At 44.7% G+C, this 24,525-nt stretch overlaps 1 protein-coding gene across 1 annotated transcript in view; it reads left to right on the forward strand.

Annotated features, from left to right (window-relative positions):
• The window catches only part of Lamb1 (laminin, beta 1), a 74,958-nt gene that overhangs the window by 43,756 nt on the left and 6,677 nt on the right, over positions 1-24,525 (forward strand). Inside the window, exons 21-28 of the mRNA XM_013034733.1 lie at positions 1,073-1,236; positions 1,536-1,760; positions 2,733-2,947; positions 3,979-4,075; positions 14,431-14,800; positions 18,592-18,776; positions 19,681-19,922; positions 23,486-23,689. Of these exons, the coding sequence (XP_012890187.1) occupies positions 1,073-1,236; positions 1,536-1,760; positions 2,733-2,947; positions 3,979-4,075; positions 14,431-14,800; positions 18,592-18,776; positions 19,681-19,922; positions 23,486-23,689 (1,702 nt within the window). The remainder of the gene's footprint in view (positions 1-1,072; positions 1,237-1,535; positions 1,761-2,732; positions 2,948-3,978; positions 4,076-14,430; positions 14,801-18,591; positions 18,777-19,680; positions 19,923-23,485; positions 23,690-24,525) is intronic.

Raw genomic sequence — 24,525 nt, forward strand, 5'->3', positions numbered from 1 at the left:
GGAGCTGAATTATTTTGACTTGGTGTGTGTGCTTTGCAAATCATCAAGCTCCATTGACCTTTATCTTAAAGGGAGGGTGTTAGACCCTGTTGATGAGTTGGTGTAGGATATCCTTTGAACCACATGAGATAAAGTCACACAGCTACAGGACATCCCTGCCATCCATATCCCTGCACATCTCACCTACCGGGGATTGAACCCAGGACCTTACACTTGCATCCTCCCACTTGAGCCATGCCTCCAGCCATTTTGTTTTTGAGATAGTCTCTCTAATGTTGCTCAGACAAGCCTCACACTTGGGATCCTTCTGTCTCTACCTCCTGAGTAGCTGGGATTAGAGCAGTGTACCATAATTCTTATTTCCTATCAGTTTTTTCATGGGCTGGCCACTATGTTGTCCCCCCTCCCTCAGGCATAGTGGCTCAAATACTGGCCATGTCCACAAAGACAAAGCAGAGAGCACAGAAGAAAATGCTTTGGGCAGTAGGCAGCTGCTGGGACAGTAGAGTCTCTTCCTCTATGTAACAGTGATTGAGGGACCACATGGCTTCAGGGCTACCCCTCTAATGCAGTGATCCTGCAAGTGTGAGGTCCACAAGAGCAGGCATCAGCCCCACCTGGGATCCAATAAACCAGATACTCCTAGGCTCCTCCCTCAAGGAGCAGTCTGTTCTAACAAGTCTCCTAGGGAATTTTGTCTGGAGCTAAAGTTTCCATTTCCACATGGAAGCATGAAGACTTTTTGGAACAGGGCTTTTTGTTAGGGGGTGGGGAGTGGGATGCGGTTCTTTTGGTGCCAGTAACTAGGATTTGAACTCAGAACTAGGGTCCTAGCTTTTTTGCTCAGGTTTGGCACTCTACTAGTAAACCTATACCTCCACTTCTGGCTTTTTAGTGGTTAATTGCTAATAAGATTCTCACAGACTTTTCTCTGCCTGGGCTAGCTTTGCTTTTCAGATCTCAGCTTCTTGAGTAGCTAGGATTGATTACAGGTATGAGCCACCAGTGCCCAGCAGAAACAGGTTTCTTACAAGTGGGTTATGACTTATTCTCTTCTGGAACTGATGTGTAGGTGCTTGGCTGGTTACTATGGCAACCCCATCATTGGGTCAGGAGATCACTGCCGACCTTGCCCTTGTCCAGATGGTCCTGAAAGCGGACGCCAGTTTGCCAACAGCTGTTATCAAGATCCTGTTACTCTGCAGCTTGCATGTGTTTGTGAGCCTGGGTACATTGGTAAGTCACACACAGACTTTATAAAGGGGGCAACGAGGAAGGAAAAGATGTACTTCAGTTCATTATCAATGAGAAAAAAAGATGTAGGGTGATCCAGTGAAGTATCCTTTTACAACCATCTACACACACGTAGAGGAGCAGTGACCCAAATCATCACGATGCACTTAACTCGAGTTAATCCTAGTTTGACCAACAGAAGTGAGGCCTGGCTGGTCCTCTGGGGAGGGAAGAGAGTAGACTGTTGAGTTGAACTTTTCAGATAAGCTGCGAGTCCTGTGCTGGCTCTTCTCACACAATAGGCTCCAGATGTGAGGACTGCGCTTCAGGATTCTTTGGCAATCCCTCAGACATTGGAGGGTCCTGTCAGCCTTGTCAGTGTCACCACAACATTGACACCACTGACCCGGAAGCTTGTGACAAGGAGACTGGAAGGTGCCTCAAGTGCCTGTACCACACAGAAGGGGACCACTGCCAGCTCTGCCAACATGGCTACTATGGCGATGCCCTCCGGCAGGACTGCAGAAGTAAGATGCTTCTTAGTCATTTGACCAAGTCCTTACTGGTCTCCACCCTCCTCCATCACCCTTTCAGTCTGATCTTCCTGTCTGTATTTCACACAGGGTTGCTTTTGTTCAGAGAGGTAAAATGTCATCTTCAGCAAATGAAAGATGAGCCTGAGTTGTTGTTGTTTAATCTCTTATATCCTCTTTTTTGGCCAACGCTCATGTCTGAAAATGTGGCTTGGTGCTAAGGAGAGAAATCCAGAAGGGAAATTGTCACTGTCACCAAGATAAAAGCTGTGCAATGCCATGTGTTGAAGTGTTCCTTCCCCGAACCACTGCTTGGATGGGATTAGAGACCTGGGGGTCTGGTGGGGATGGGGGACCACCTCTTCTGTGCTGGCTACAGCTTCAGGCACAGAAAGAAGTAATATCTCTAAATTCTTCTTTTCAGGCCTTATTATTATTTCTGCTTATCAGAAGATCAGCTAGGCTTCTTTACTGCTGCTGACACAAAGCCCCCAGGCCCCTGTTTTTATTTATGCAGACATGTGGAATGTGCAACCAGCAGGACTGGATTCCTTAAAGTCTTAGTAACTGAAAGTGCTTCTGCCTGCCTCTCTTCTGACACTTTCCTTACTGCTGCTTTCTGATTGGAGTTTGAACGCACTGGCTATTTGAGTTCCCCCTGGCATTTTTTTTTTTTTTGGCTGTTATTTCCAGCTAAATCTTCGATTTTAAAATGATTCACCAACAGTTGATTAAATCTGTTTATCATTGAAATACTCCTAGGCAAAATCTGTCATTGTATGAATGTGTGAACCGCCTGGGAAATGTCAGAATCATTTAGTATGTTATGAGAAGTTATAAAGAGTGGTATTTTTTTTTCCCTTCTTGGAGAGAAATATGTGACATGCTTGGTAAGGCTAACTTCTGCACGCCTGTCTTTTCATGGGTGTGATCCTAAGTAAAGCCAATTATGCTGTTCTTTTTCAGAGTGTGTCTGCAATGACCTGGGCACTGTGCAGCAGCACTGTAATGGTTCTGACTGCCAGTGTGACAAAGCTACTGGCCAGTGCTTGTGTCTTCCTAATGTGATCGGGCAGAACTGTGACCGCTGTGCGCCCAACACCTGGCAGCTGGCCAGCGGGAAGGGCTGTGAGCCGTGTGACTGCAGTGCTGCCCATTCCTTCGGGCCTTCTTGTAATGAGGTAAGGTGACAGCTAGCCCAACAGATGGCTGTGCCCCAGTTGGAGAAACGCCAGCACAGCATACAACTTGGCAAGCACGGCATGACTAGCTGTCAGCTGAATCTTGTCCCCTTGGCTGGGGTGACCTCATCGTGCAGAGTCCTCATTTGGTGTCTCCCTAGCATTCTCCTATAGTGTGTGGCTGCATGCAGATCCTCAGGAGAATGGACAGTGCTTATCTCTCCCTTGTCTTCCTGAATCAGACTTTACTTATAAGCTACTCAGCTTGAAAGAAACCACATACTCACACTCCTCAGATGGTAAAAATGCTCTTTAAGGGCCGGGCACTGGTGGCTCGCACCTGTAATCCTAGCTACTCAGAAGGCTGAGATCTGAGGATCATTCAAAGCCAGCCCAGGCAGGAAATTCTGTGAGACTCATATCTCCAATAAACCACCAGAAAACCGGAAGTGGCGCTGTAGCTCAAGTGGTAGAGGACTCGCCTTGAGCTGAAGAGCTGAGGGACAGCGCCCAGGCCCAGAGATAAGCCCCACTACCAAAAAAAAAAATGCTCTTTAAGTGGGGTGGGGTTTGCCAGAGGTGGCCTGGGATTGCTGTTTAACTGTGAGATTTTAAAAATAGAACTAGCAGGGTGCCAGTGGCTCATCCCAGCACCTCTGGGAGATTGAGATCTGAGAATCAGCTTCAAAGCCAGTCCCAGCTAATAAAACTACAAGTGACTTATCACCCATTAACTATAAGTGAAGGTGTGACTCGGGTGGTAGAGGACCAGCCTTGAGCAAAAAGGCCAAGTGAGAGCACAAGACCCTGAGTTCAAGCCCCAGAAGTGGCATCAAAGGAAAACAAATGAGGAAACATATTAAGGCTGTGGCCCCTGTTAGTCCAGGTACTGGTATGGAGGAAGGTCTCTGGCCCCTGGTGGCACACGGAAGTCCTGCAGGCTAGTGGGTCAGTCTCACTTCTACCTGGCAAGGAGGGGAGTAAATGGCCACTGACCTCTGCCCTGATCTTGCTCTGTGTTTTGGCTGCAGTTCTCAGGGCAGTGCCAGTGCATGCCAGGCTTTGGTGGCCGCACCTGCAGCGAGTGCCAGGAGCTCTTCTGGGGAGACCCCGATGTGGAGTGCCGAGGTGAGCAAGCTGCTTCTGCCTGAGACTAACGGGGAGGGAATGGAGGACTGCAGGGGCTCTTTGCAAACTCCAGTGTTCGGTTAAAATTACTTAGAATATTCATGATCTCAGGGCTAAGTACAGGTAGCAGAAATTGGACATGAGCTTTATTCTCCAGCCACAGATTCTGGTCATGTTTGCTTTGTATACGTGCATACCACACCCCAAAGAAGTACTACGCAGTTGCTTTTCTAAGTGCTTTTACGCATAGTAGGAAAATATGAGCAGAGCATTGCTGGAATTTGATCTCTGCCCCCCAGAACAGTATTTTGTGGCTTGGCAGTACAGCAGAAAGGAATGGCTGCTCTAGTAACGCTGTTGGATTCTGGTGTGTTTGGGCAGGCTCTGAGCGGTTGGCATGCATTCATTCATTAACGTGAGGCCCACAGCAGTGAGAGCCGGATGGGCTGTGGTGGGGTTTTCATGCATGACAAAGGACATACATAGCCGGAGCTCCAAGTTTGTTACGCCCAGATTCTCACTTAGACTGCAAGAACTACACAGTTTCTTAGCAAATATGTGATGTTGTGGTCTGTTTCTATAATCCCAGCATTTGGGAGTGTGAGACAGGAGGATCAGGGGTTTGGGGCTATCCTGAGTTGCATAGTGAGATCCTGTCTCAAAAACACCAAACCGGGCAGGTTGCCAGTGGTTCATGCCTATAATCCTAACTACTCGGGAGGCTGAGATCTGAGGAATCAGAGCAGAAAAGTCCCAAGAGATCCTGATCGCTAATTATTACCAAAAAAGCCTGGAGGAAGTAGAGCTAGGACTCAAGTGAGAGCTTCACCAAAAAAGCTCAAGGAGAGCACCCAGGCCCTGAGTTAACGCCTAGACCAGCATACATCCACATAAAACCTTACCAGGATGTATGAACTGTAAGCATGGCTTAATTCTTATACCACTGCAACTTTTTTTTTTTTAATTTACTAACCTGGAATACTGTTTTTCACATCTTAAAAGCAATTGTGGCAAAGATTTAATATGTTTGTTTTTGTGGTGATGGTGTTGGAACTGAGGGCCTCGTGCAAGCACTCTACCACTTGAGTTGATTTGAGTCTCACTCCCAGCCCTTTTTGCTTTCGTTACTTTTCAGATAAGGCCTCGCATTTTTTACCAGGGCAGGCTTCAGACCCTGATCTTCCCCCTTCCACTTAGCTGGGACTAAAAATGTGCTCTAAGACACCCGGAGTGGTAGAGTTGGGGTCTCACTAACTTTTTGCCCAGGCTGCCCACAAATTGTAATCTTCCTCATCACCTGCTAGGATTACAGGTGTGCGCGACCACACCCCCGCACCTAATTTCTTCAGTACTCTTTGTTTGATTTTCTTCATTGCATATATGAATTTGTAGTTTGCTGTGGTACTCTAAATTTACTGTCTTTTTTGCTCTTTTGGATGCAATGATTAATAACAGTACTCTTCAAGTGAGCAACTCATTAATTAGTCCCTGTATAATCTAGAGGCGGTGATCTTTAACTTCAAGAAAACTGGTAGCAGTTGGCAAGATGAGAGAAAGTTGTGTGTGATGTGTATTCTCAGTTGTGGCAGAGCAAGGAGGGTTTGTACTGTACAGAGGCAGGTTCTGAGTGAGGTTTGACATCTCACTTTCACAACAAGATCGCGTCATTCAGTGGATCCATTGCTCTAAGTGATATGTCTCCCAAAAGAAAACACTTCCTAAAATACAACCCAGACCCTATCTCTATTCTGTTTGACTTCTCAATCCTGTGATGGCTTTTGTCCCGTTTTTCTCCAGTTAAGTGCTCATCCTCACTTACATCCTGGTTCTGTCTCTTGTGACATTGGCAGAAAGGCCTGGGTTTCCAGAGCTGTCTGACCAGAAGGTCAGACATCTTAGCTTTGTTCACATGAAAAGCTGCTGCCTGGAGGCTGTCAATCAGGGAAATTGTTCTTTTCCTTTAAACTTTGGCCTCTACATCTGCTAGAGACAGTGTGGCTTATGGACCCCAGTGTCAACTTGTTTAGGTCAAAAGTTAGATCTTGTTTCAGAAACTTTGAAGACTGAGGTGCATTCATTACATGGATGTTCGCCAACTTTCTGGTCATTTTTAACTAGAGAAAAAGTCAGCCTATCACACTTGAAAATGATAACCAGCAGGCAGCACAAGACCAAAAGTATTCTGCCAGAAAAAGTGTTCAAATTTGCCATGTCCATTCCTCTGCTTCTCCCTTCAGTGTTTCCTTTTTCTCTCTTTAGGCTCATGAGACTTTAGTTGTGAAGGAATGACAACGATTCTTCAGGCTCTGTGTTGTTCCCATTGTGCTGCCTGGGTCTCTGCAGGCACAGGGCAGCAGACAGGTGGCAGATGGGGATCTCCCAGCACAGAGCAGGTCCTGAGATCCCTCAGCAGAGAGCAGGTCCTGGGCCTGTGCTGGGTTCTAGCATGGAGAGCACAGAGGCCCTGCTCACTGGCCCAGCCCACCCCAGCTCACACAAAGCAGTTGTTCTGAATCCAGTCCTTAAACAGATGTAGAATCAGCCTGTTAAGATATAGTCTCAGATCTTTTTATATGCATGGTCCTCATGATCTGAGTTATAATATCCCTCCAAATACCTCTAACCAGTAAAAAACAAACACAACAACAACAAACAGAAACCAGTTTCAAGCCCTTTGGTAATATCATAGGCTTCTCTAAGGCTTGGGGTTCAAGGACAGATGCCCCAGAGATATGGAAAGGTTCTAGATGTAGGGTCCTCTCCTCTTGCTTCTCTACTAAATTATGCTATCTTTTCAACTTCACTTTTTTTTTTCTTAAGTGAGGACCAGCAAACCCCTTTCCTCTTAATTGTTACAATCTAACATCAAGGTATGGGCCCTACTTGGTAACCGGCAGTTTGAAGTTATGAAAGCCTGCCTGTCTTGGATGGGAAGGTCTCCATGACCTCTCCTGTGTTCACACTGGCTGACCGGGGCAGGGCCTTTGGGAGTTTGGAGCTTTGGAGCATTCAAGTTGTCACCATGATGGGCTGATGCTTCAGGCCCCTGGCACCCAGGAGGCAAGGGTGATAAATGTCCAACAGTGCCTAAGGCAGGCTCTCAACCCCCATAGGCCATTGGCCCAGAGGAAGTTCAACCTAGAGTGTATCCAAACAGAGAGAACTGAGCTAACAATGGGGGATTCATCATTGGCCTGAAGGCCTTGGGCAGACTACATGGGATGGGAGCAGGACCCAGCCTGGCTGTGAGGGTGGAGAGGGCAGAGAAAGGGCACCATAGGAGACAAAATGGGGACTCTGGATTGGAGAGGACTTGTCAAAGGGAGGATTAGAACTTGAAAGACAAGGTCCAAAGATCAGCAAGGACAAGAAATGGCATCTGAAATTAGATGAGTACAGGAAAAGAGCATAAAAAAATCTGGAATTGCGTAATGAATTGCCAGATCTATTTTCAGTTGAAATGGCTCATTTGGAGGGTACTGATTTAGACCTTTCTGGTGCCGTCTAGCAAACAATATGCTTATAGAAAGACTTCACTCATAGCCAAGTGCTCTCCTTATGGAAAAAAAATGCAATTACGTAAAAGACAAATGAATTGAGCCTCCAACTCACAAATGGTTGAATGTTCCTCTTGTCCAGGCGGGTTGGGGTTCTTGGCGGATTGTGCTGAGTCTGAACAAGCCACCACTGTGCTGGGTGACAGAGAATCTCATCCACTCAGCACTGAGTGTGCTGGGGAAAATGTAGCCTGGAGCTGTGCATTGTGCCCCGCAGAAGGCCAGGGGTCACAGGGGGAATGTCAGAGCTGGCAGAGGGAGGGTATAGTTTCCATGCAGGGCCCTGGCTCTTTGCAAAGCCCAGTGCTTCAACCCAGGAAAGTGTAACTGAGAGGCATAGGGGAGGCTCTGGGCAGGGGCCACTTTCCCACAGTGTTTGTGTCTCATCTCAGATTTCTTTAGTAGAAAACCACAGTGCGTTCCTTTGCCACACATTCATAGCACGTCTGTGTTCTTTCCTTGAGGTTGGATTTCTTGCACAATCACCAGAGTTTCCCTTTATTTCCACCTGATTCAGGAAACCAAGCTTCATTTGAGTCTTTGGAGAATCATTAGTTCTATTGTTAAGAGAGTAATAAATCTTAGCCAGGGATGGGTGGCTCATACCTGTAATTCTAACACCTTAGAAGGTAGCCGAGATCTGAAGATCATGCTTTGAAGCCAACCTAGAAAGACACATCCAGAGACTGTTAAATCCAATCAAGCACCAAAAAGAAGTAGAGCTGTGGCTAACGTGGTAGAACACTAGCCTTCAGCAAAAAAAAAAAAAAAGGCTAAAAGACAGTGCCTAGGCCCTGAGTTCAAGCCCCAGAGTTAGAGCATGCGCACGCACACACACATGGGAGAGTACCTCTTGTCTATGTCTTCTATAACCCTAGTAACAGAATATGTGCCCCAGACCGAGGGCCTTGGCAGCCCACTGCCCATACCATGCTGACGAATGGAGCTTTGGTAGTTGATAGGTCATGTATCCTATCTGGCTGCCTTTGTGCTGCAGTATCACAGTTCAGTAGTCATAACCCAGACACAATGGCCCGTAAAGTATCTACTCTTTGGATCCTGACCCCTCAGCAGACAGGAGCTCGGTTCTTCAGGAGAAACCATAGTCACCCTCCAGCTTTCTCTCAATGCTTTAAGGCCTAGCCCTGAGTCTGAAAGGGGAAGGAGCAGGAGAGACTGTCAGAAAAAGGAAAACCATGTGTAAGAGATTAAAAGTAGGAAGTGGTGTTGTGGCTCAAGCAGTAGAGCACTCACCTTGAGCTGAAGAGCTGAGGGACAGCATTCAGGCCCAGAGTTCAAGCCCCACAACTGACAAAAAAAAAGAGAGAGAGAGAGAGGTTAAAAGTATTTTCGATTTTTTGCTTTTGGCGAAATGGAAATGTACAGTATCTGCAGACATTTTTGGCCCCTGAGCAAGTCCTGTTGACCAAAGCAATGCATGATGTTTAAAGGCAAGGTCTGGGCAGCACGTGGCAGTAGGTAGCCTGGTACCAGAGGCTCAGTCCCAAGGCAGTGCTCAGTTTCTGGTAGAAAAGTGGACAATTAACTCCACGCTGACTGACCATTGTGCACAGTTGGGTGGGACCAGGAGGCTAGGCTTTTTGGAGGAAAGAATATGTAAGTTATCATCAGTTGATAACAGAGAGCCTGAAATGGATGTCCCCAGAGTTTGGTGGGTGGTAGAGGTGGGTAGGAGTGGGGAGCAGGAGTCGTTAGGAGAGGCTACATGGTAAAGTTGTCTTTACTGCCATTTAGAGAATCTGCTCAGTGCTAAGTACTTGAAGGCATTATACACATTCTATGCTAGTAACAAACAGCCCACTGGGTAAATATAGCCTCCGGTTTCCGTTGATTAATCTCAGATTCAGAGGTCCAGTGATTAGCCTAAAGACATACTATTAGATCGAGGACACAGTTGGGATCTGAGGCCAGGCCTGGGGGCCCAGGCTCCCTTGTCCTTTCCACAGGCCTGTAGCTCTTCATTAACAGCTGGTATGTAGAGGAAATTGCTGTCCTAGCTAGAGGACAATAAGGACAAGTAGCAGCAAGGCTGTGGAAAGTACCCTGAGGAAACAGTCTCTGCTGGAGTCATGGGGAAGTTTGCTGTCACTGGATTGTGAAAAGCTTTAACTGTATGGCCTTTGTTCCGACCACTGGAGGTCTAGAGGAGAGAGGGAAGGACAAAGGAAAGCAGAGACGTTAGCTGTCCAGAAATAGCAATATCCAGTTTCCCATTCTGACATTGACTTGCTGGTGTTTTTCCTCTTTTACAATATCTTTTTTTCTACCTGCCAGTACTGAGGCTTGAACTTAGGGCCTCAAGCTCTCATTTGGCTTTTCTCATGTAAGGCTTATACTGCACTACTTGAGCCACAACTCCATTTCCAGCTTTTTGGTGGTTAGTTGGAGGTAAGAGTGTCATGGATTTTCCTGCCCAGGCTGGTTTTTGAACCTCAATCCTCAGATCTCAGCCTCGTGAGTAGTTAGGATGACAAGTGTGAACCACTGGCACCTGGCTATGTGAGCCTCAACATTTTAAAAATGGGTGCCATATTCTTCATGTACCTTCCTCTTAGGAGTCATGCTTTAAATGAGAAACCAGTAAACATGGAGGAAATGTAATGACTGCAGACCAGAGAACACATTTGCAAATACAAATGTAATTCTTTGTGTTGTAGTACTGGGGTTTGGACTCGGGGCTTCACACTTGGCAGGCAGGTGTTAACTCCATTTGACACAAGCCTCCAGCTTTTCTTGCTTTCATTAATTTTCAAATTGGGTCTTGCTCTTGTTGACCAGTTGGGGCAAACTGATCCATCTATTTATATGTCCCACTGAGCTGGGATGATTGGTTAAGATATTGAGTCAAGTAAACTCTTTCTTCTGACTGGCCTCAGACTGCAGTCCTCCTGGTCTCCAACTTCTGAGTAGCTAGGATTATGGTTATAAGTCACCATGCCTATTTTGTTATTTGAGGCAGGGTCTGTCTGTGTTGCCTGCGCTGGCCTTGAATTTGTGATTCTTCACATTGGATTACCATATCTCACTGAAAATGTAATTCATTCTGTGACAAATTAAAATGAGCATGTCTCAGTTAAATACTGGAGTCTCTCTGCTCCCCCTCCCCATCAGAGATAGGGCTTGAACTCAGGGACTGGGCACTGTCTCTGAGCTTTTTAGCTCAAGGGTAGCACTCTATCACTTTGAGCCACAGTGCCATGTCTGGTTTTTTGGTGGTTAATTAGAGATAAGTATCATGGAGTTTTCTATCCAGACTGGCTTTTAACCATGATCCTCACATCTTAGCTTCCTGAGTGGCTAGGATTGCCTGGCTTTTTTTTTTTTTTGTCAGTCATGGGGCTTGAACTCTGGGCCTGGGCACTGTCCCTGAGCTTTTCAGCTCAAGGCTAGCACTCTACCACTTGAGCCACAGCGCTACTTCCAGCTTTTTCTGCTTATGTGGTGCTGAGGAATTGAACCTAGGGCCTCATGCATGCAAGGCAAGTGCTCTACCACCACCACCACCACCTCCTCCTCCTCCTCCTCCTCCTCCTCCTCTTTCTTCTCCTCCTCCTCTTCAGACAGACTCTATGTAGTCCAGGTGGGTCTTAAATTTATGACCCTCCTACCTCAGCCTCCCCCAAAATGCTGTTTTTTAACCTTATGATCTGTTCCTCTGAATGAGAAAGCAGCAGCTTTGCTATATGCCCTCTCCTTCCCAAAGAAAGTTTTTGCTTCTCCGCCCTGTGATCCCACCTGTGAAGGCAGCACTGAGCTCCAGGAGAGAAGGCTCCCATGGGGCCTGCTCAGCAACAGCCTGCAAGGTTGGTGTACGGTTCTCTAGGTCTCCATCTCAGTGGTGCAAGAGGTGACTGGAGAATTTCCTTCATAATGCTAGCACCCATGAAGTTTTAAGTTGCAGGTGTGACCCGACCTCTTTGCTTTAGCCAGGTAAATTTAAGAGTTTCACTGAGCATACTCCAGGGTGGGAGGTTTCTTTTCACAGAGTTAGAAATGTGGTTATCTGTGGCTCATCGCCCAGAAGGCCCCAAGAGAGACCATGCTGGAAATTCAATAGGCAGAGATGGAAGCCCTTGTTCAGAGGAGCGTTAGCAGTTCCCAGCTTCCATCTGAAATGGGAGCCTGATGCGTTCTGGTGCAGTGGTGCCGTGCACCCACAGCAGAGCACGGCTCTGAGCGCAGGTTCCAGGGATCATTAACTTCTTACTTGAAGGAAAGGAATGTCGGGCATTTGGCTGAACTGCCCATTGCCTTCTGGTAATTATCAAAACTCTACCGTGCCCAGATAAAAGGAGGGAAGCCTTATCTGTCTCCTAAAACCTAGGGTGAAAAAAACTATCCTAAAGGGTTGGGCAGTGTTTCCCCCAAAGCTGTGACAGAATGAGAGCAAGATGTGTGTGCTCGATGGAAGTCATCCGAGAAATTAACGATGAATTTAGTGTATGCATGCATCCCTTGTGCCAGCCATGAGCCACATAAAAACCTTTGTAGGACTTGACTGAAGTACTTGGACAGAAATAATCTGGTTTTTTAAAGATTAATTTTGAAATCCCAAAGTTAGGTTTGAAAACCAAAGACACTAAGCAATAGTATGTTTTATAATCCTAAAGGTTCAGGACTGGAGCATTCTAAACTGCAGTGGGAATGTAATCAGGGACCTCTGGATAGGACACTGCCTTCCCTGCAGGGCGTGGAAGGTGCTAGTGAAACATCCATCAGGGAGGGGGTGCTGTGGCTCAGAGTGTTAGAGTGCTAGACTTGAACAGAAAAAGCTCAGGGACAGCCCCCAGGCCCTGACTTCCAAACAAACAAACAAACCAAGTGCTTGCTGTGCTTGAAGCCTCATGGTTAAAATCCTGTCCCTGTCTTGGTACTCCACAGTATTGTTAGGAAAAGAAAGTATATTTATTTCAGGGCTGGGAAGGTGGCTCAGTGGTAGAGCGCTTGCCTTGCATGCCCCAGGCCCTGGGTTCGATTCCTCAGCACCACATATGCAAAAAGAAAAAAGCCGGAAGTGGCCGCTGTGGCTCAAGTGGTAGAGTGCTAGCCTTGAGCTGAGGAGCTGAGGGACAGTGCCTAGGCCCAGAATTCAGGCCCCACGGCCGGATTTCCCCCGCCCTGCCCCCCAAAAAAAAGAAAGGAAAAAAAAGTATATTTATTTCATACCTTTTCCCAGCATGGTTTTAAGGCCAGAGATGTGCGTGTTTAGGCCTTATTCAGATGCAGTCAATACTGTCACATGACAAATGTTGAAAGAAAAATCATTCCGCCACGCAAGATTTGGGACTTTTTTTCCCCCTTTGTTCAAGACCAGGATATGAAGTGGGTATTTGATGCTTTCGCTCATTGGCCAGCACTCTACCCCCTGAGCCATGCCTCCAGCCCCAAGATTTGGAACTCTTTTTGTTGTTGTTGGTCGTGGGGCTTGAACTCTGGGCCTGGGCGCTGTCCCTCAGCTCTTCAGCTCAAGGCCAGCGCTCTACCACTTGAGCTACAGCACCACTTCCGGTTTTCTGGTGGTTTATTGGAGATAGGAGTCTCACGGTCTTTCCTGCCCGAGCTGGCTTTGAACCGTGATCCTCAGATCTCAGCCTCCTGAGTAGCTAGGATTACAGGCGTGAGCCACCAGTGCCCGGCAAGATTTGGAACTCTTTTTTTTTTTTTTGGGTCCGGTCGTGGGACCTGAACTCTGGGCCTGGGCGCTGTCCCTCAGCTCTTCAGCTCAAGGCTAGCACTCTACCACTTGAGCCACAGTGCCACTTCCGGCTTTTTTCTTTTTGCTTATGTGGTGCTGAGGAATCGAACCCAGGGCTTTGAGCATGCAAGGCAAGCGCTCTACCACTGAGCCACTTTCCCAGCCCAAGATTTGGAACTCTTAAGCCAGGATTCACACACATACACATTATAATAATTGTCAGTTATAGCCGTTGGCCTGTTGGCTGTCGTACCCTGTACCACGTATTGTTTTGCCCTGGGCCATTTGTCTGTGCATATAATGCTAATAACTAAGCTGGGTAAATGAGAGCTTGGGCCTGAATGGCTGACATTTAATGAGTCTGTGCTTATAGTGTTAGGCTGGGTGTCCAGGTGGTAGACCTCCACTTGTAGATTATATGTAGTAAAAGCCTTTAAATGATGCGGTTTAATTTCTAGCATTTCTTCCATATTTACTTTTCTTTTGATCAGGTGTACTGCATTTTACCAGGTCCTCACTGCTTGTGTTGTGACCTGATAGAGTCAGGGGTCTTAGGGTGGTCTTTTGTGTTGTATCATCTACCAAAGGGCTCAGAGCCTCCGAGGGGGACCTGGATTGTCCGGATGACCTGTTGTAAAGGGGAGGGAAGAGGAGGCAGGGGAGGAAACAGGTGGGGACGGAGGTTCAGACAGAGGTTAGAGATGCTGAGCACCGGATCAGACACCGGACTTGGCCTTTTCCTTCCTGTGACACCTGGGCTGAGACACCACTTTTCTCACATACCCATCCCCTAGGGTAGCTGAGAGGTTCAATGAAATGATGCAGGTAAAGCAGTTTTAAAATGTCTGGACTAGAGTAAGTATTCAGAAAGTGATCATTCATTTTAAATGATTACTTTTCATGTTAAGAAGAGGTTGAGGCTGTGCATTAGAGGAAACCTCTGCAGTCTCTCCCAGAATAAATGGTCTCTGCTTTGTTGAGGCCTTCCTGCTGTTAACGCTTACAGAGGACGCTAAATGCCAGCTCTTGTCCTTGAGGCTTGTGATGGAGCAGGTCAATGAACATCCCTCTTTCTCTTCTAGCCTGTGACTGTGACCCCCGGGGCATCGAGACACCGCAGTGTGACCAGACCACGGGCCAGTGTGTCTGTGTGGAGGGTGTTGAGGGCCCACGCTGTGACAAGTGCACTCGGGGCTACTCAGGGGTCTTCCCTGACTGCGCACCCTGCCACCAGTGCTTTGCTCTCTGGGACGTGATTATCACTGAGCTGGCCAACAGGACCCACAGGTTCCTAGAGAAGGCCAAGGCCTTGAAGATCAGTGGCGTGATCGGGCCTTACCGGGAGATTGTGGACTCAGTGGAGAAGAAGGTTAAAGAGATAGAAGACATCCTGGCCCAGAACCCAGCAGCAGAGCCACTGAAAAATATCGGACATCTCTTTGAGGAAGCCGAGTAAGTAGTCAGGAGAATCAGGAACAAGTCAGCAATGTATTTTTGACTTTTTTTTTTCTAGTTGTGGAGTTTGAACTCAGAGCCTGGGCATTGTCTCTAAGTTCTTTTGCTCAAGGATAATGCTCTACCACTTTGAGCCAAAGTGCCATTTCCGTTTTCTGATGGTTAATTGGAGATAAGAGTCTCACAGATTTTCCTGCCCAGGCTGGCTTTGTACTTTGATCCTCAAGTCTCAGCCTCCTGAGTAGCTAGGATTACAGGCGTGAGTGCCTCTTTTAAACAGCCAAGATTTCCTGCCATATGGTTTCCATTGGGTTTATTTAGTTCTGTGAGTGAAAACAGACTCTGGGATGCTATTTCCAAGCAGTCTTAACTGGGAGTTCTTGTGTGAGTGAATGAAAAGGTCTCACATCAGTGGGAACCAAGAACCTGGAGCCTGTGGTGTAGAATGTATATGTGTTTGGTTCAGGTGTTCATCCTCGTGAATAATACTGAGGCAGTAAGTTAGAATGAACGCTGGTCTGGGACAGAAGATCCCTAATTGAGTCTCAGAAGTATGCTAGGTTTGTAGACTTGAATGAACTCTTCTCTCTCCTCTGGAGGGGCCATTTAATTGCACAGAATGGCACAGGAGTAACCTCTCAAATGATAGCACAGTTACAAAATCATGGACAAACAAAAACATTGTAAATCTAAGTTGTTTTTGGAAGTATTGCTACTACTAGTAAAATTGCATCATCACAAATAGATGCCAACAAATTTTTGCTGTTCAGCCAATTAGTCCACTAGACCAATACTTTATTCATTTAAGTCAAAAATTACAGGGCCTAGTGCCATGATTCATGCTTGGAATCTCAACTACCCAGGAGGCAGAGTGAGGTAGGTTGAAATTTGGGAGAGCCTATCTCAAAAAAACAAACAGACAAACAAACAAACAAAAAACACTAAAAGCAAAAGGATTGGAGGTATGGCTTCAAGTGGTAGGAGTTCTGCCTAGGATGTACAAGGCCCTGTGTTCAAGCCTCTGTAACTGCTAAATAAATTATGATAGATGGATAGATAGATTGATAGATAAAATCTTTACCGTGAACAATCTTCCTAGCCATTTGTCTGGATATTTTTTTCTCTGATTGGATAGTAGTAATTTTTGACAGGTCATAGAGAATTATCTGAGTCTGGCAGCATATACCTCTAATGCCAGTGCTTGGGAGGGAGAGGCAGAAGAATCATGAATTTGAGCCTAGTCTAGGCCACTAGAAGACTGGTCTACAAAGAGAGGAAGAACTGAGATGCCAGACTTCTCAAAAATCCTTTTTTTACCCTTTCTCCCAGCCCTTTTCCTACCCTCAAACATTCCAGCTCCCATTGGCAAAAACTAGCATGGCAAGACCAAGGAGCTGTAGGACAGAACAGGAAACGTGTGGGGCACCAGCTGTGTTTGTCTGCTGCTGTGGGGGTCTTCTGGCACACTCCCTTTCTAGGAAGGGAAGAGCAGCCTGCTTCACTTCAGGACAACAGACTTTAATTAGCATCTGTCTTTTTGTTGTTGTTGTTGTTCTTCAAGGTAAGAGGTAATACTGGGGATTGACAGCAAGGCCAGACTTTGAGCCACACCTCCCGCTTCTTTTTTGTGTTAGTTTCCAGGAAGATCTCACTTTATGTCTTGGCATGACATGCATGTGCCACTACATCCAACCATTCATTATGCTTTCCCTGTAGCTGGGAGTAACTGGCAGGTACCATGATGCCCAGCCTTTGGCTGAGATGGAGTCTGGCAACCTTCTTTTTATTCAAGCTGGCCTTGAACCATAACCTTTTCTTCATCTCTGCCACCCAAGTTGCTAGCATTACCACTCTTGGCTTAATCAGCATCCCTAAGAAGCCAGATAGATTGTCCATCTTGATGTCTGAAAAGGAAACACTGATATCAGTAGTTCACATGCCTGTCCTTCCCAAGCTCTTTTTGACTGTATTTAACTGGTCCTTTGTCTTTAAGTCTCAGGATTCATGCCCAGTACTATGATTGTGGTTCATCAAGATGTTAGGAAATGTCTTATGTGGAGCACTAATGAGTTTAATTAGGAGTTTACCTAAGTTCATTAAGAACTCAGCCTTTTTACATGTGTAGCAAGGCTCAGGCGGTTGTGTTCTGAGTGCAAGCCCTTTAGGAAATGATTCTTGGCCTGGGTCTCCTGAACCTCTGGCAGAATAAAGTTTGATGACCTTGGAGAGCCTGTGAGCAGATGACATTCCAGAGACAAGTCTGTTTCCACCATCACAGTTTATAAGGAAGATTGTAATCATCTCAAGAAAATTAATTTCATTGTCCTTTGCTACAACATAACCTTGAGGGTTATGCATGTTTTAGGATCTAGAGTAGACTTACGTAAAAATATAAAAAATATACAAAAAATATACAAAATACAGTGTAGCCTAGTGGTGAGCATTTGTCTAGCATACATCAGACACTGAGTTTGGTCCTACTGCTGGGGGAGAAAAAAATAAAAAGTACAATGCTAGGTTTTGTTTTTTAATATTGTAATAATTGTTGAGACCTTAGAGTTAACAAATAATAAAAGCCAAACACTGAAAACAACAACAACAACAAATACTAAAGAAGAAGCCTCAGGAAAAAAGTAATCTGTGTCTGTGTCTGTTTGCAGAACCAAGGACCGAACTCTGGGCCTTGGGCAAGTACTCTTCCACTGAGCTAAGTCCCCAACTTCAGTGTGTGTTTCTTATTAAGAAACAGTCTCATTATGTTGCCCCAACTTCTTAGGTTTGAGTGATCCTCCTACCTGAGCCTCATGAGTAGCTAGACAACAAACCTACTACCATGATGGGTCATTTTCCCTGGTTTTATATGACTGTCATATTCCTAGAAGGATAATTCTATTCATTCAGGTGCAGTAGGTCCTTGAGGTACGATCTTCTCAAATATGAATCTCTTATAATTTACAGACACCTTGTACTCTATAGACAGAGATGAAGAGGATAATGAGCTGCATTTGGATTCCAAAGGCAATATTATGAAAGCTTTGTTTCATTCCCAGTGAATGATCACTTTCACTTCTTAGGGCGAGGAGACTTCTTTGATGGAACTGCTTGGGACAGGGAGTGTCTGCAGAGCTGGTTGGATGGCTCCTTTGTCTTCATGGTGGGCTACAGGCCTCCTCTCTACATGTTCTATCTTGAAGGAGATCCTGAGGTTCAGAGAAGAACATTTCTGGCAGGGGGTTAGGGGTATAGCTCCACACAGGAGTCCTCTCTGTCTCAGACTTTGTGGATTCTGTGGGCTTGTAGCTGGTTACGTATGAGCCCGAAGCTCACCTGGCCTGAGCTGGTTACTGCAGAGCTTGGAATCCTGCCCTGCCATGGTCACCCATTACTACCACAGCAGAGTGTTCCTCTGTGGTTTTCTTCAGTTGTAAGTGAAAGACAAATGATGAGATATCGGTTCCCTTATAAGAACCAAATCAGCACTTCAAGATAGAATTGTTACATACCGCTGCACTGATTTGAAATCACAGAAAATGACTACAATGTTAGTAGAAAGTATAAAAATGAGTGTGTGTGTGTGTGTGTGTGTGTGTGTGTGTGTGTGTGTGTGTATGGTGGCAAATTCCCATCATTCTAACTCTCAGGAAGTGAAAAGCAGGAGGATTGTAAGTTCAAGGCCAGACTAGACTACAAAGCAAGTCCATGCCTCAAGAAGAAAACAAAAAGTAAAAAATTAGACTTTAGCTTCTTTGGTTTATTTTACATCAATAAGCTTATTGTTCTTTTTACAGGAAACTAACCAAAGACATTACAGAAAAGATGTCTCAAGTAGAAGTAAAATTAGCTGACACAGCTTCACAAAACAATAGCACAGCTGGGGAACTGGACCTCCTTCAGGCAGAAGCAAAAAGCCTGGACAAGACTGTCAATGAACTTTCTGAACAACTAGAATTTATCAAAAACTCAGATATTCGAGGTGAGCGTTTCTTACATAGAACCTTCAATTCTGGACAAAGGATTTTATGGTCTACCCTTTTAATAAAAGGAATAACCTAAAAAATACATTCTAATAGTGTTAAAACGGTTGCTTATTGAGTCTGTGACACAGATGAGGCACAATTTCCTGTGGTACTAATTTGTCACTTGCAACACAGTACAACCAAGAGACATAGCAACAGTCCCACAGGGCAAGTGGTAGTTTAGATCCATGTTCTAATTTTTCCAGCTTGTGTTTCAGCTCTCTGGCCTTCCTTGGAAAGACTCTTTTGAATAATTAAAGTATCAAATTGTAACTCTGCAAATCCTTTCACTTTCCAGAAATAGGAAGACTTGGAAGCCAGTCAGCAACTATTTCCAGATCTGTCACAAATTCATGCAGAACCCTCCCCCCCAAAAAGCAAAACAAAGTAGAAACATATTAGAACATGTTAAGTTGTCCTGTTTTACCCACAGCTGACTTTTTTGTTCTTGTTCTGCTCCAAGCCCCAAAAGCCAAAACATGTCATGGAGAATACTAGTCATTTGATACTAGTTGATATTAGCTAAATGAGGAAAGGGAAAAATCATCTGGATATAACTACAGGATGCCTGGCAGCAGTTATCTGAAAAAACTTGATGTTTGCTTATGTGTAGACATGACAACTGCACAATTGACTTCTTGTCTCATTTTTACCCAGATGTTTGACCTCCAACTAGGTGTTAATTGGACAGAATAGATTCAGTGGTCACTAGAGGAAAGCTCTATTTCTTCATGAAGATTTTTCCTTGAATCTAAAACCTGATAGTAAACTTAGAGTCAGAAGACCCCAAATTATGGACACTACTTGAGGAAATCATGTACAGGGAGATTAACTGTGGGCAGTTTCATTTCCTGCCCCCAGGTGCTTTGGACAGTATTACCAAGTACTTCCAGATGTCTCTTGAGGCTGAAGAAAGGGTGAATGCCACCACCACGGATCCCAACAACACTGTGGACCAGTCGGCTTCCATGCGAGAAAGAGTGGAAGATTTGCTGATGGAGCAAGAGTCCCAGTTCAAGGAAAAGCAAGAAGAACAGGCCAGCCTTCTTGACGAACTGGCAGGCAAATTGCAAAGTCTAGATCTTTCAGCTGCTGCTGAAATGGTAAGATTTGGGCTTTGTCTTCACATCCATGTGTTCTTTGTTGTTATTGTTGTTGTTTTTACAAAGGGAAAAAAAACTCTTGTTTCCATTTCCTGGAGATCATTTTTATTTTTTTTTATTTTTTTAATTTATTTTATTTTATTGGAGATCATTTTTATAAATATTATTTTATATTGTGTTCCCTTCATTTTTTTAGCAGGAAAAAAAAACTCCGGTTTGTCCATAACACGGTGCAGTTTGCAAATGAACCTGCAGGATGACTCAGTAATGGCTCAAGTGACTAGGCTACTGTGTGGATCATCTACAGCCAGACAGATGAAAAACAGCCTGGGGCTAGAGTCTAGTGACTCACACCCGTCATCCTTGGTACTCAGGAGTCTGAGATCTGAGGATTGCAGTTTGTAGCCAGCCTGGACAAAAAAGCCTGAGACTCTTATCTCCAGTTAACCAGCAAAAGCTGGAAGTGGAGACGTAACTCAAGTAGTTAGAATACCAGCACTGAGTAAAAGAGCCAGGTGTGAAGTGTGAGGCCCAGAGTTCAAGTCTTAGTGCCAGCAAAAAAAAAAAAAAAGAAAGAAAGAAAGAAAACCATGTTTCCCCAGCATTCCCTCTCCACTAGCTGTTTCTCTGTGATAGAGCTCCAGAATCCATGACTACTTTCTCATACTGTTATATTAACTGGATGGGTTTTTAATGATACTGGATTTTTATAATGTAGACATAGTTTTATTAGAAGTGAAAAAATCCATCTCTGTGTAAGAATTCTGAATTATTCCAATGAGACTTATCCAAAGGAAAAAAATCATAAAGCAAAAACATTCATTTTCCATGGATGTTAGCTAAAGTGTTCCTTTGTTCTGGTTCTCATCTCTGGTGAAGAAAATATATTCATTTCTTAGAAGCTTTTACAAAGTAACTCTAAAGCCAAATGAAATTGAGTAGTGAGTTGAATGAAAATCAGGAAATAGGCCCAGAGAAATTCCTGTTTCCTTACTGCTTTTCATGGAAGGGCACGAACAAGAATTCAGGGGATTGTTTCTTATTTTGGTTTTTGTTTTGCTTAATAGACGAAGGCTTGCTTATTCTCAGCCTTATAAATGGACACAGTAAAAGGAAAAGGTGTATGGAGACGAGTTGAGACTATTACCACTTTTGTCTTAGCCACCATTTTTCCTTTCCTACTCCCCCACTTTCTCTGAAATAGACAAAAATATGCCTTTGCATTGTATTGTGACTGATTTTATTGATGCCTGCAAGGACTGATATTATCTTGGGAAGCTTTTCTGTATCTAGTGGAGATGATCGGTACATAGATCTCTTGTCAACGTTTATTAAATGAAAAAAATAATGAAGGCCTAGAGCAATGCCCCTAACATTAGATTAAGTTGTTATTCACAGACATGAAGTGGTAGTCCTTTCAGTCTTTCTTTCTCTTCCCTTGTCATAAAATCTTTATGAACTGCAGTGTGAAGCAGCTAAGCTTCCTATGAGTTCTGCTTTGTAACCAAATACGGCTTGGGAGTGGGTGGCAGGCGGGAGTATGCCTCTAGCCTGATAAATGACTGCTTCCTCCTGTCAGGCTTTTTCTACCTGGTGAGCTACCTGCCAGTCTCCAGTTCTTTTGTCTTTGTCATTTGTCGTGTGAGAACTCTATGGGCTTTAGTCTGTCATTTTCTTGTAAAGAGATTTTTGTCCCCTCTAGAGCTTTTGTGGACCTATAGCTAGATCCACAGCTGGTTTTCTCATGTCTGCTCCTGTTCATTGAAGCAAAACAGATAGAGTGCTGTCACACCGCTTTTAGAAATCAGCCCTAGTTTTAGGTTCTTTTCCTGAATGGGACTCAGGCGCTTCTACATCACACACAATAACCATTTTCCAAAGATCCTTATGCATAGTAAACCAAGCATGTGAAAGATTATTTATTAGTAATAAGGGATTATGGTTACCTTAACATTTAATCAGTTGAGGGCTGGGAAGATAGCTCAGTGGTAGAGTGCTTGCCTTGCATGCATGAGACCCTGGGGTCAATTCCTCAGCACCACATAAGCAAAAAGAAAAAAGCCGGAAGTGGCGCTGTGGCTCAAATGGTAGAGAGCTAGCCTTGAGCTGAAGAGCTGAGGGACAGCGCTCAGGCCCAGAGTTCAGGCCCCGAGACCGGACCCCCCCCAAAAAAAAAAAAAACATTTAATCAGTTGATTGTGTCCATTATAACCTTTGTTTCTTATAAAGTCCTTTCTCTTTAGGAAATATGGTATTTCATTGCAGTAAATTCTTTAATTTAGTTTTTCATTTTCTATGAAAGGGCATCTCTAAACAGAGTTTTCTTCCTGCCTTTCCTATCATGTAGCACACTTGTGCTTTCTCAGTTTGCATTTATGTACTGTAACCACTCAGTGCTCTTTGAGAAGTTTATGGTAGATAAGAAAGGGGAAGTCGAGCATTGGTGTCTCACACCTGTAATCCTAGCTACTCAGGAGGCTGAAATCTGAGAATCACGGTTCAAAGCCAGCCAGGACAGGAAAGTCCATGAGACTTGTTATCTTCAATAAACCATCAGAAAGCTGGAAGTGGTCCTGTGAACCTTGAGCTGAAGAGCTGAGGGACAGTGCCCAGGCCCAGATTTTAAGCCCCATGACTGACAAAAAAGAAAAAGAAAAAAGGGGAGCTAGTTGGACCAGGTAGTGGTAGAATGCGATTTGGAAAAGCTGTGTCCGCCTCTTCTTTATACTGTTTTCCATTTACATGTGTAATAGTCTTCATTTCCCCTGTTCAAATCAGCAGCCAACAAACCCTTCCCTGTCCACCAGTACTGAAATCCTCAGCCATCTCTCTTCCCAGTTCCCTTCCTGCTTACCACATTCAGCTGTTCTTGGCTACTTATGTGGAGTGATTGTCTTCCAAACTAGGTGTGAAAGTTAGTAAGGGCTAGATAATAGGCTATCTATGTCATCTTATTTACCAGAGCAGTTAACACAAGTTCCAAGTTCCACCATACGTTTTGTTTTTGAATGCGACTGGTTAGGGCAAAAAAGAGGGAAGTATGCTTTGGCTCTCCCATTGGTGGGATCCTACTTGACAAAGTAGATAATGATACACTGGGCAGACCCCATGTGATACTCTAATGCACTTGGGCAGGTGTGTGATATCCATTGGTAGTAAACAGGTTGGCTATTCCCCGAGCTCCTTGCTCCTCTCCATCTCCAGAACAGTACAAGGTTTTGTTGTTGTTTTCAATGTTTTCTTTTATATTTCTAAAATTTTTATTGCTATTACAAAGGTGAGGTACAGGGGGTTACAGTTACAGAAGTCAGGTCATGAATACATTTCTTTTTGAAAAGTGTCATCCCCTCCCTCACTCCCAGTTTTTCCCTCTCATCCCCACCCACAAGTTGTATAGTTCTTTTTCAAGCGTCTAGTGAGTACCACGGCTGCCTTTGTGAACACTATGTTTCTAAGAAACCCTGCCAAGGACCACCTGCATGTTCTCTAGGGCCACCCAGGCCCTGACAGATGTTCTGCAGCAGACTCTTCTAACCCTGTGCCTGATCCTTGGCTCCTCGCAGACCTGTGGAACGCCTCCAGGGGAAGACTGTTCCCAGACTGAGTGTGGAGGCCCAAACTGCAGAACAGATGAAGGACAGAAGAAATGTGGGGGCCCTGGCTGTGGTGGTCTAGTGACTGTGGCCCACAATGCCTGGCAGAAAGCCATGGACTTTGACCGAGATGTCCTGAGCGCACTGGCTGAAGTGGAACAGCTTTCCAAGATGGTAACTTAGAGGATGGCCTTACTTTTTTGTTATGTTTGTTGGTGTTCATTTGAAGACTAGAGGGGATCTGAAAAGAAGAGATCAATTCCAAATGCTAACAGCATTTCCATGTCAAGTAGGAAAGTTCATGTTTTTGTATGGTCAAGTCATTAAGAGATGAAGAAGTTTTATTCATAGCTTGAGAACTCCTTCCCCCAAATAGATTTAGGCATTCGCTATAAGATTATAAGATAATAGCTATAGATTATTAGACAATAATCTAAGATAACCATGTTATCTTTAGGGTGATTAAGCTGTGTTAGAAAGGCTGTGCATTTGAACTATTTAAGAGATTTTTTTTTTTAAGCTAGATATCAGTTACTCATGCCTGTAATCCTGTAAGGCTGAGATCTGAGTATAGTGGTTCAAAGCCAGCCTGGGCAGAAAAGTCCCAGTGATTATTTTCAATTAACCACCAGAAAACCCAAAGTGGAGCTGTGGCTCAAAGTGGTAGAGCATTAGCCTTGAGCAGAAGAACTCAGGGACAGTGCCCAGGCCCTGAGTTCAAGCCCCACAACCAACAAAAATAACATTGGGCATTTGTTCTTCTAAAATATACTTCAGAAGTACATTGGTACCTGAGAAAAGGACATTTTATAAACTACTGTGTTGAAGAGTTAAGAATAAATTGTAAATGCTAGCCCTAAGAATACTGTATGGTAATTTGTGTGCTGAATATTTCCAGCCTACATAGGAACACAAATGGGAGAAATTTGTTTCCAAGACATTTCCAAATGCTTTGTTTTACATTGTATTTTAGACTACTAATAACGTTCTGATCTGGTTTAGAAAGAGTG

The sequence above is a fragment of the Dipodomys ordii genome, unplaced genomic scaffold (genome assembly GCF_000151885.1).
Source record: "Dipodomys ordii isolate 6190 unplaced genomic scaffold, Dord_2.0 Scaffold195, whole genome shotgun sequence".
Classification (NCBI taxonomy): Eukaryota; Metazoa; Chordata; class Mammalia; order Rodentia; family Heteromyidae; genus Dipodomys; species Dipodomys ordii.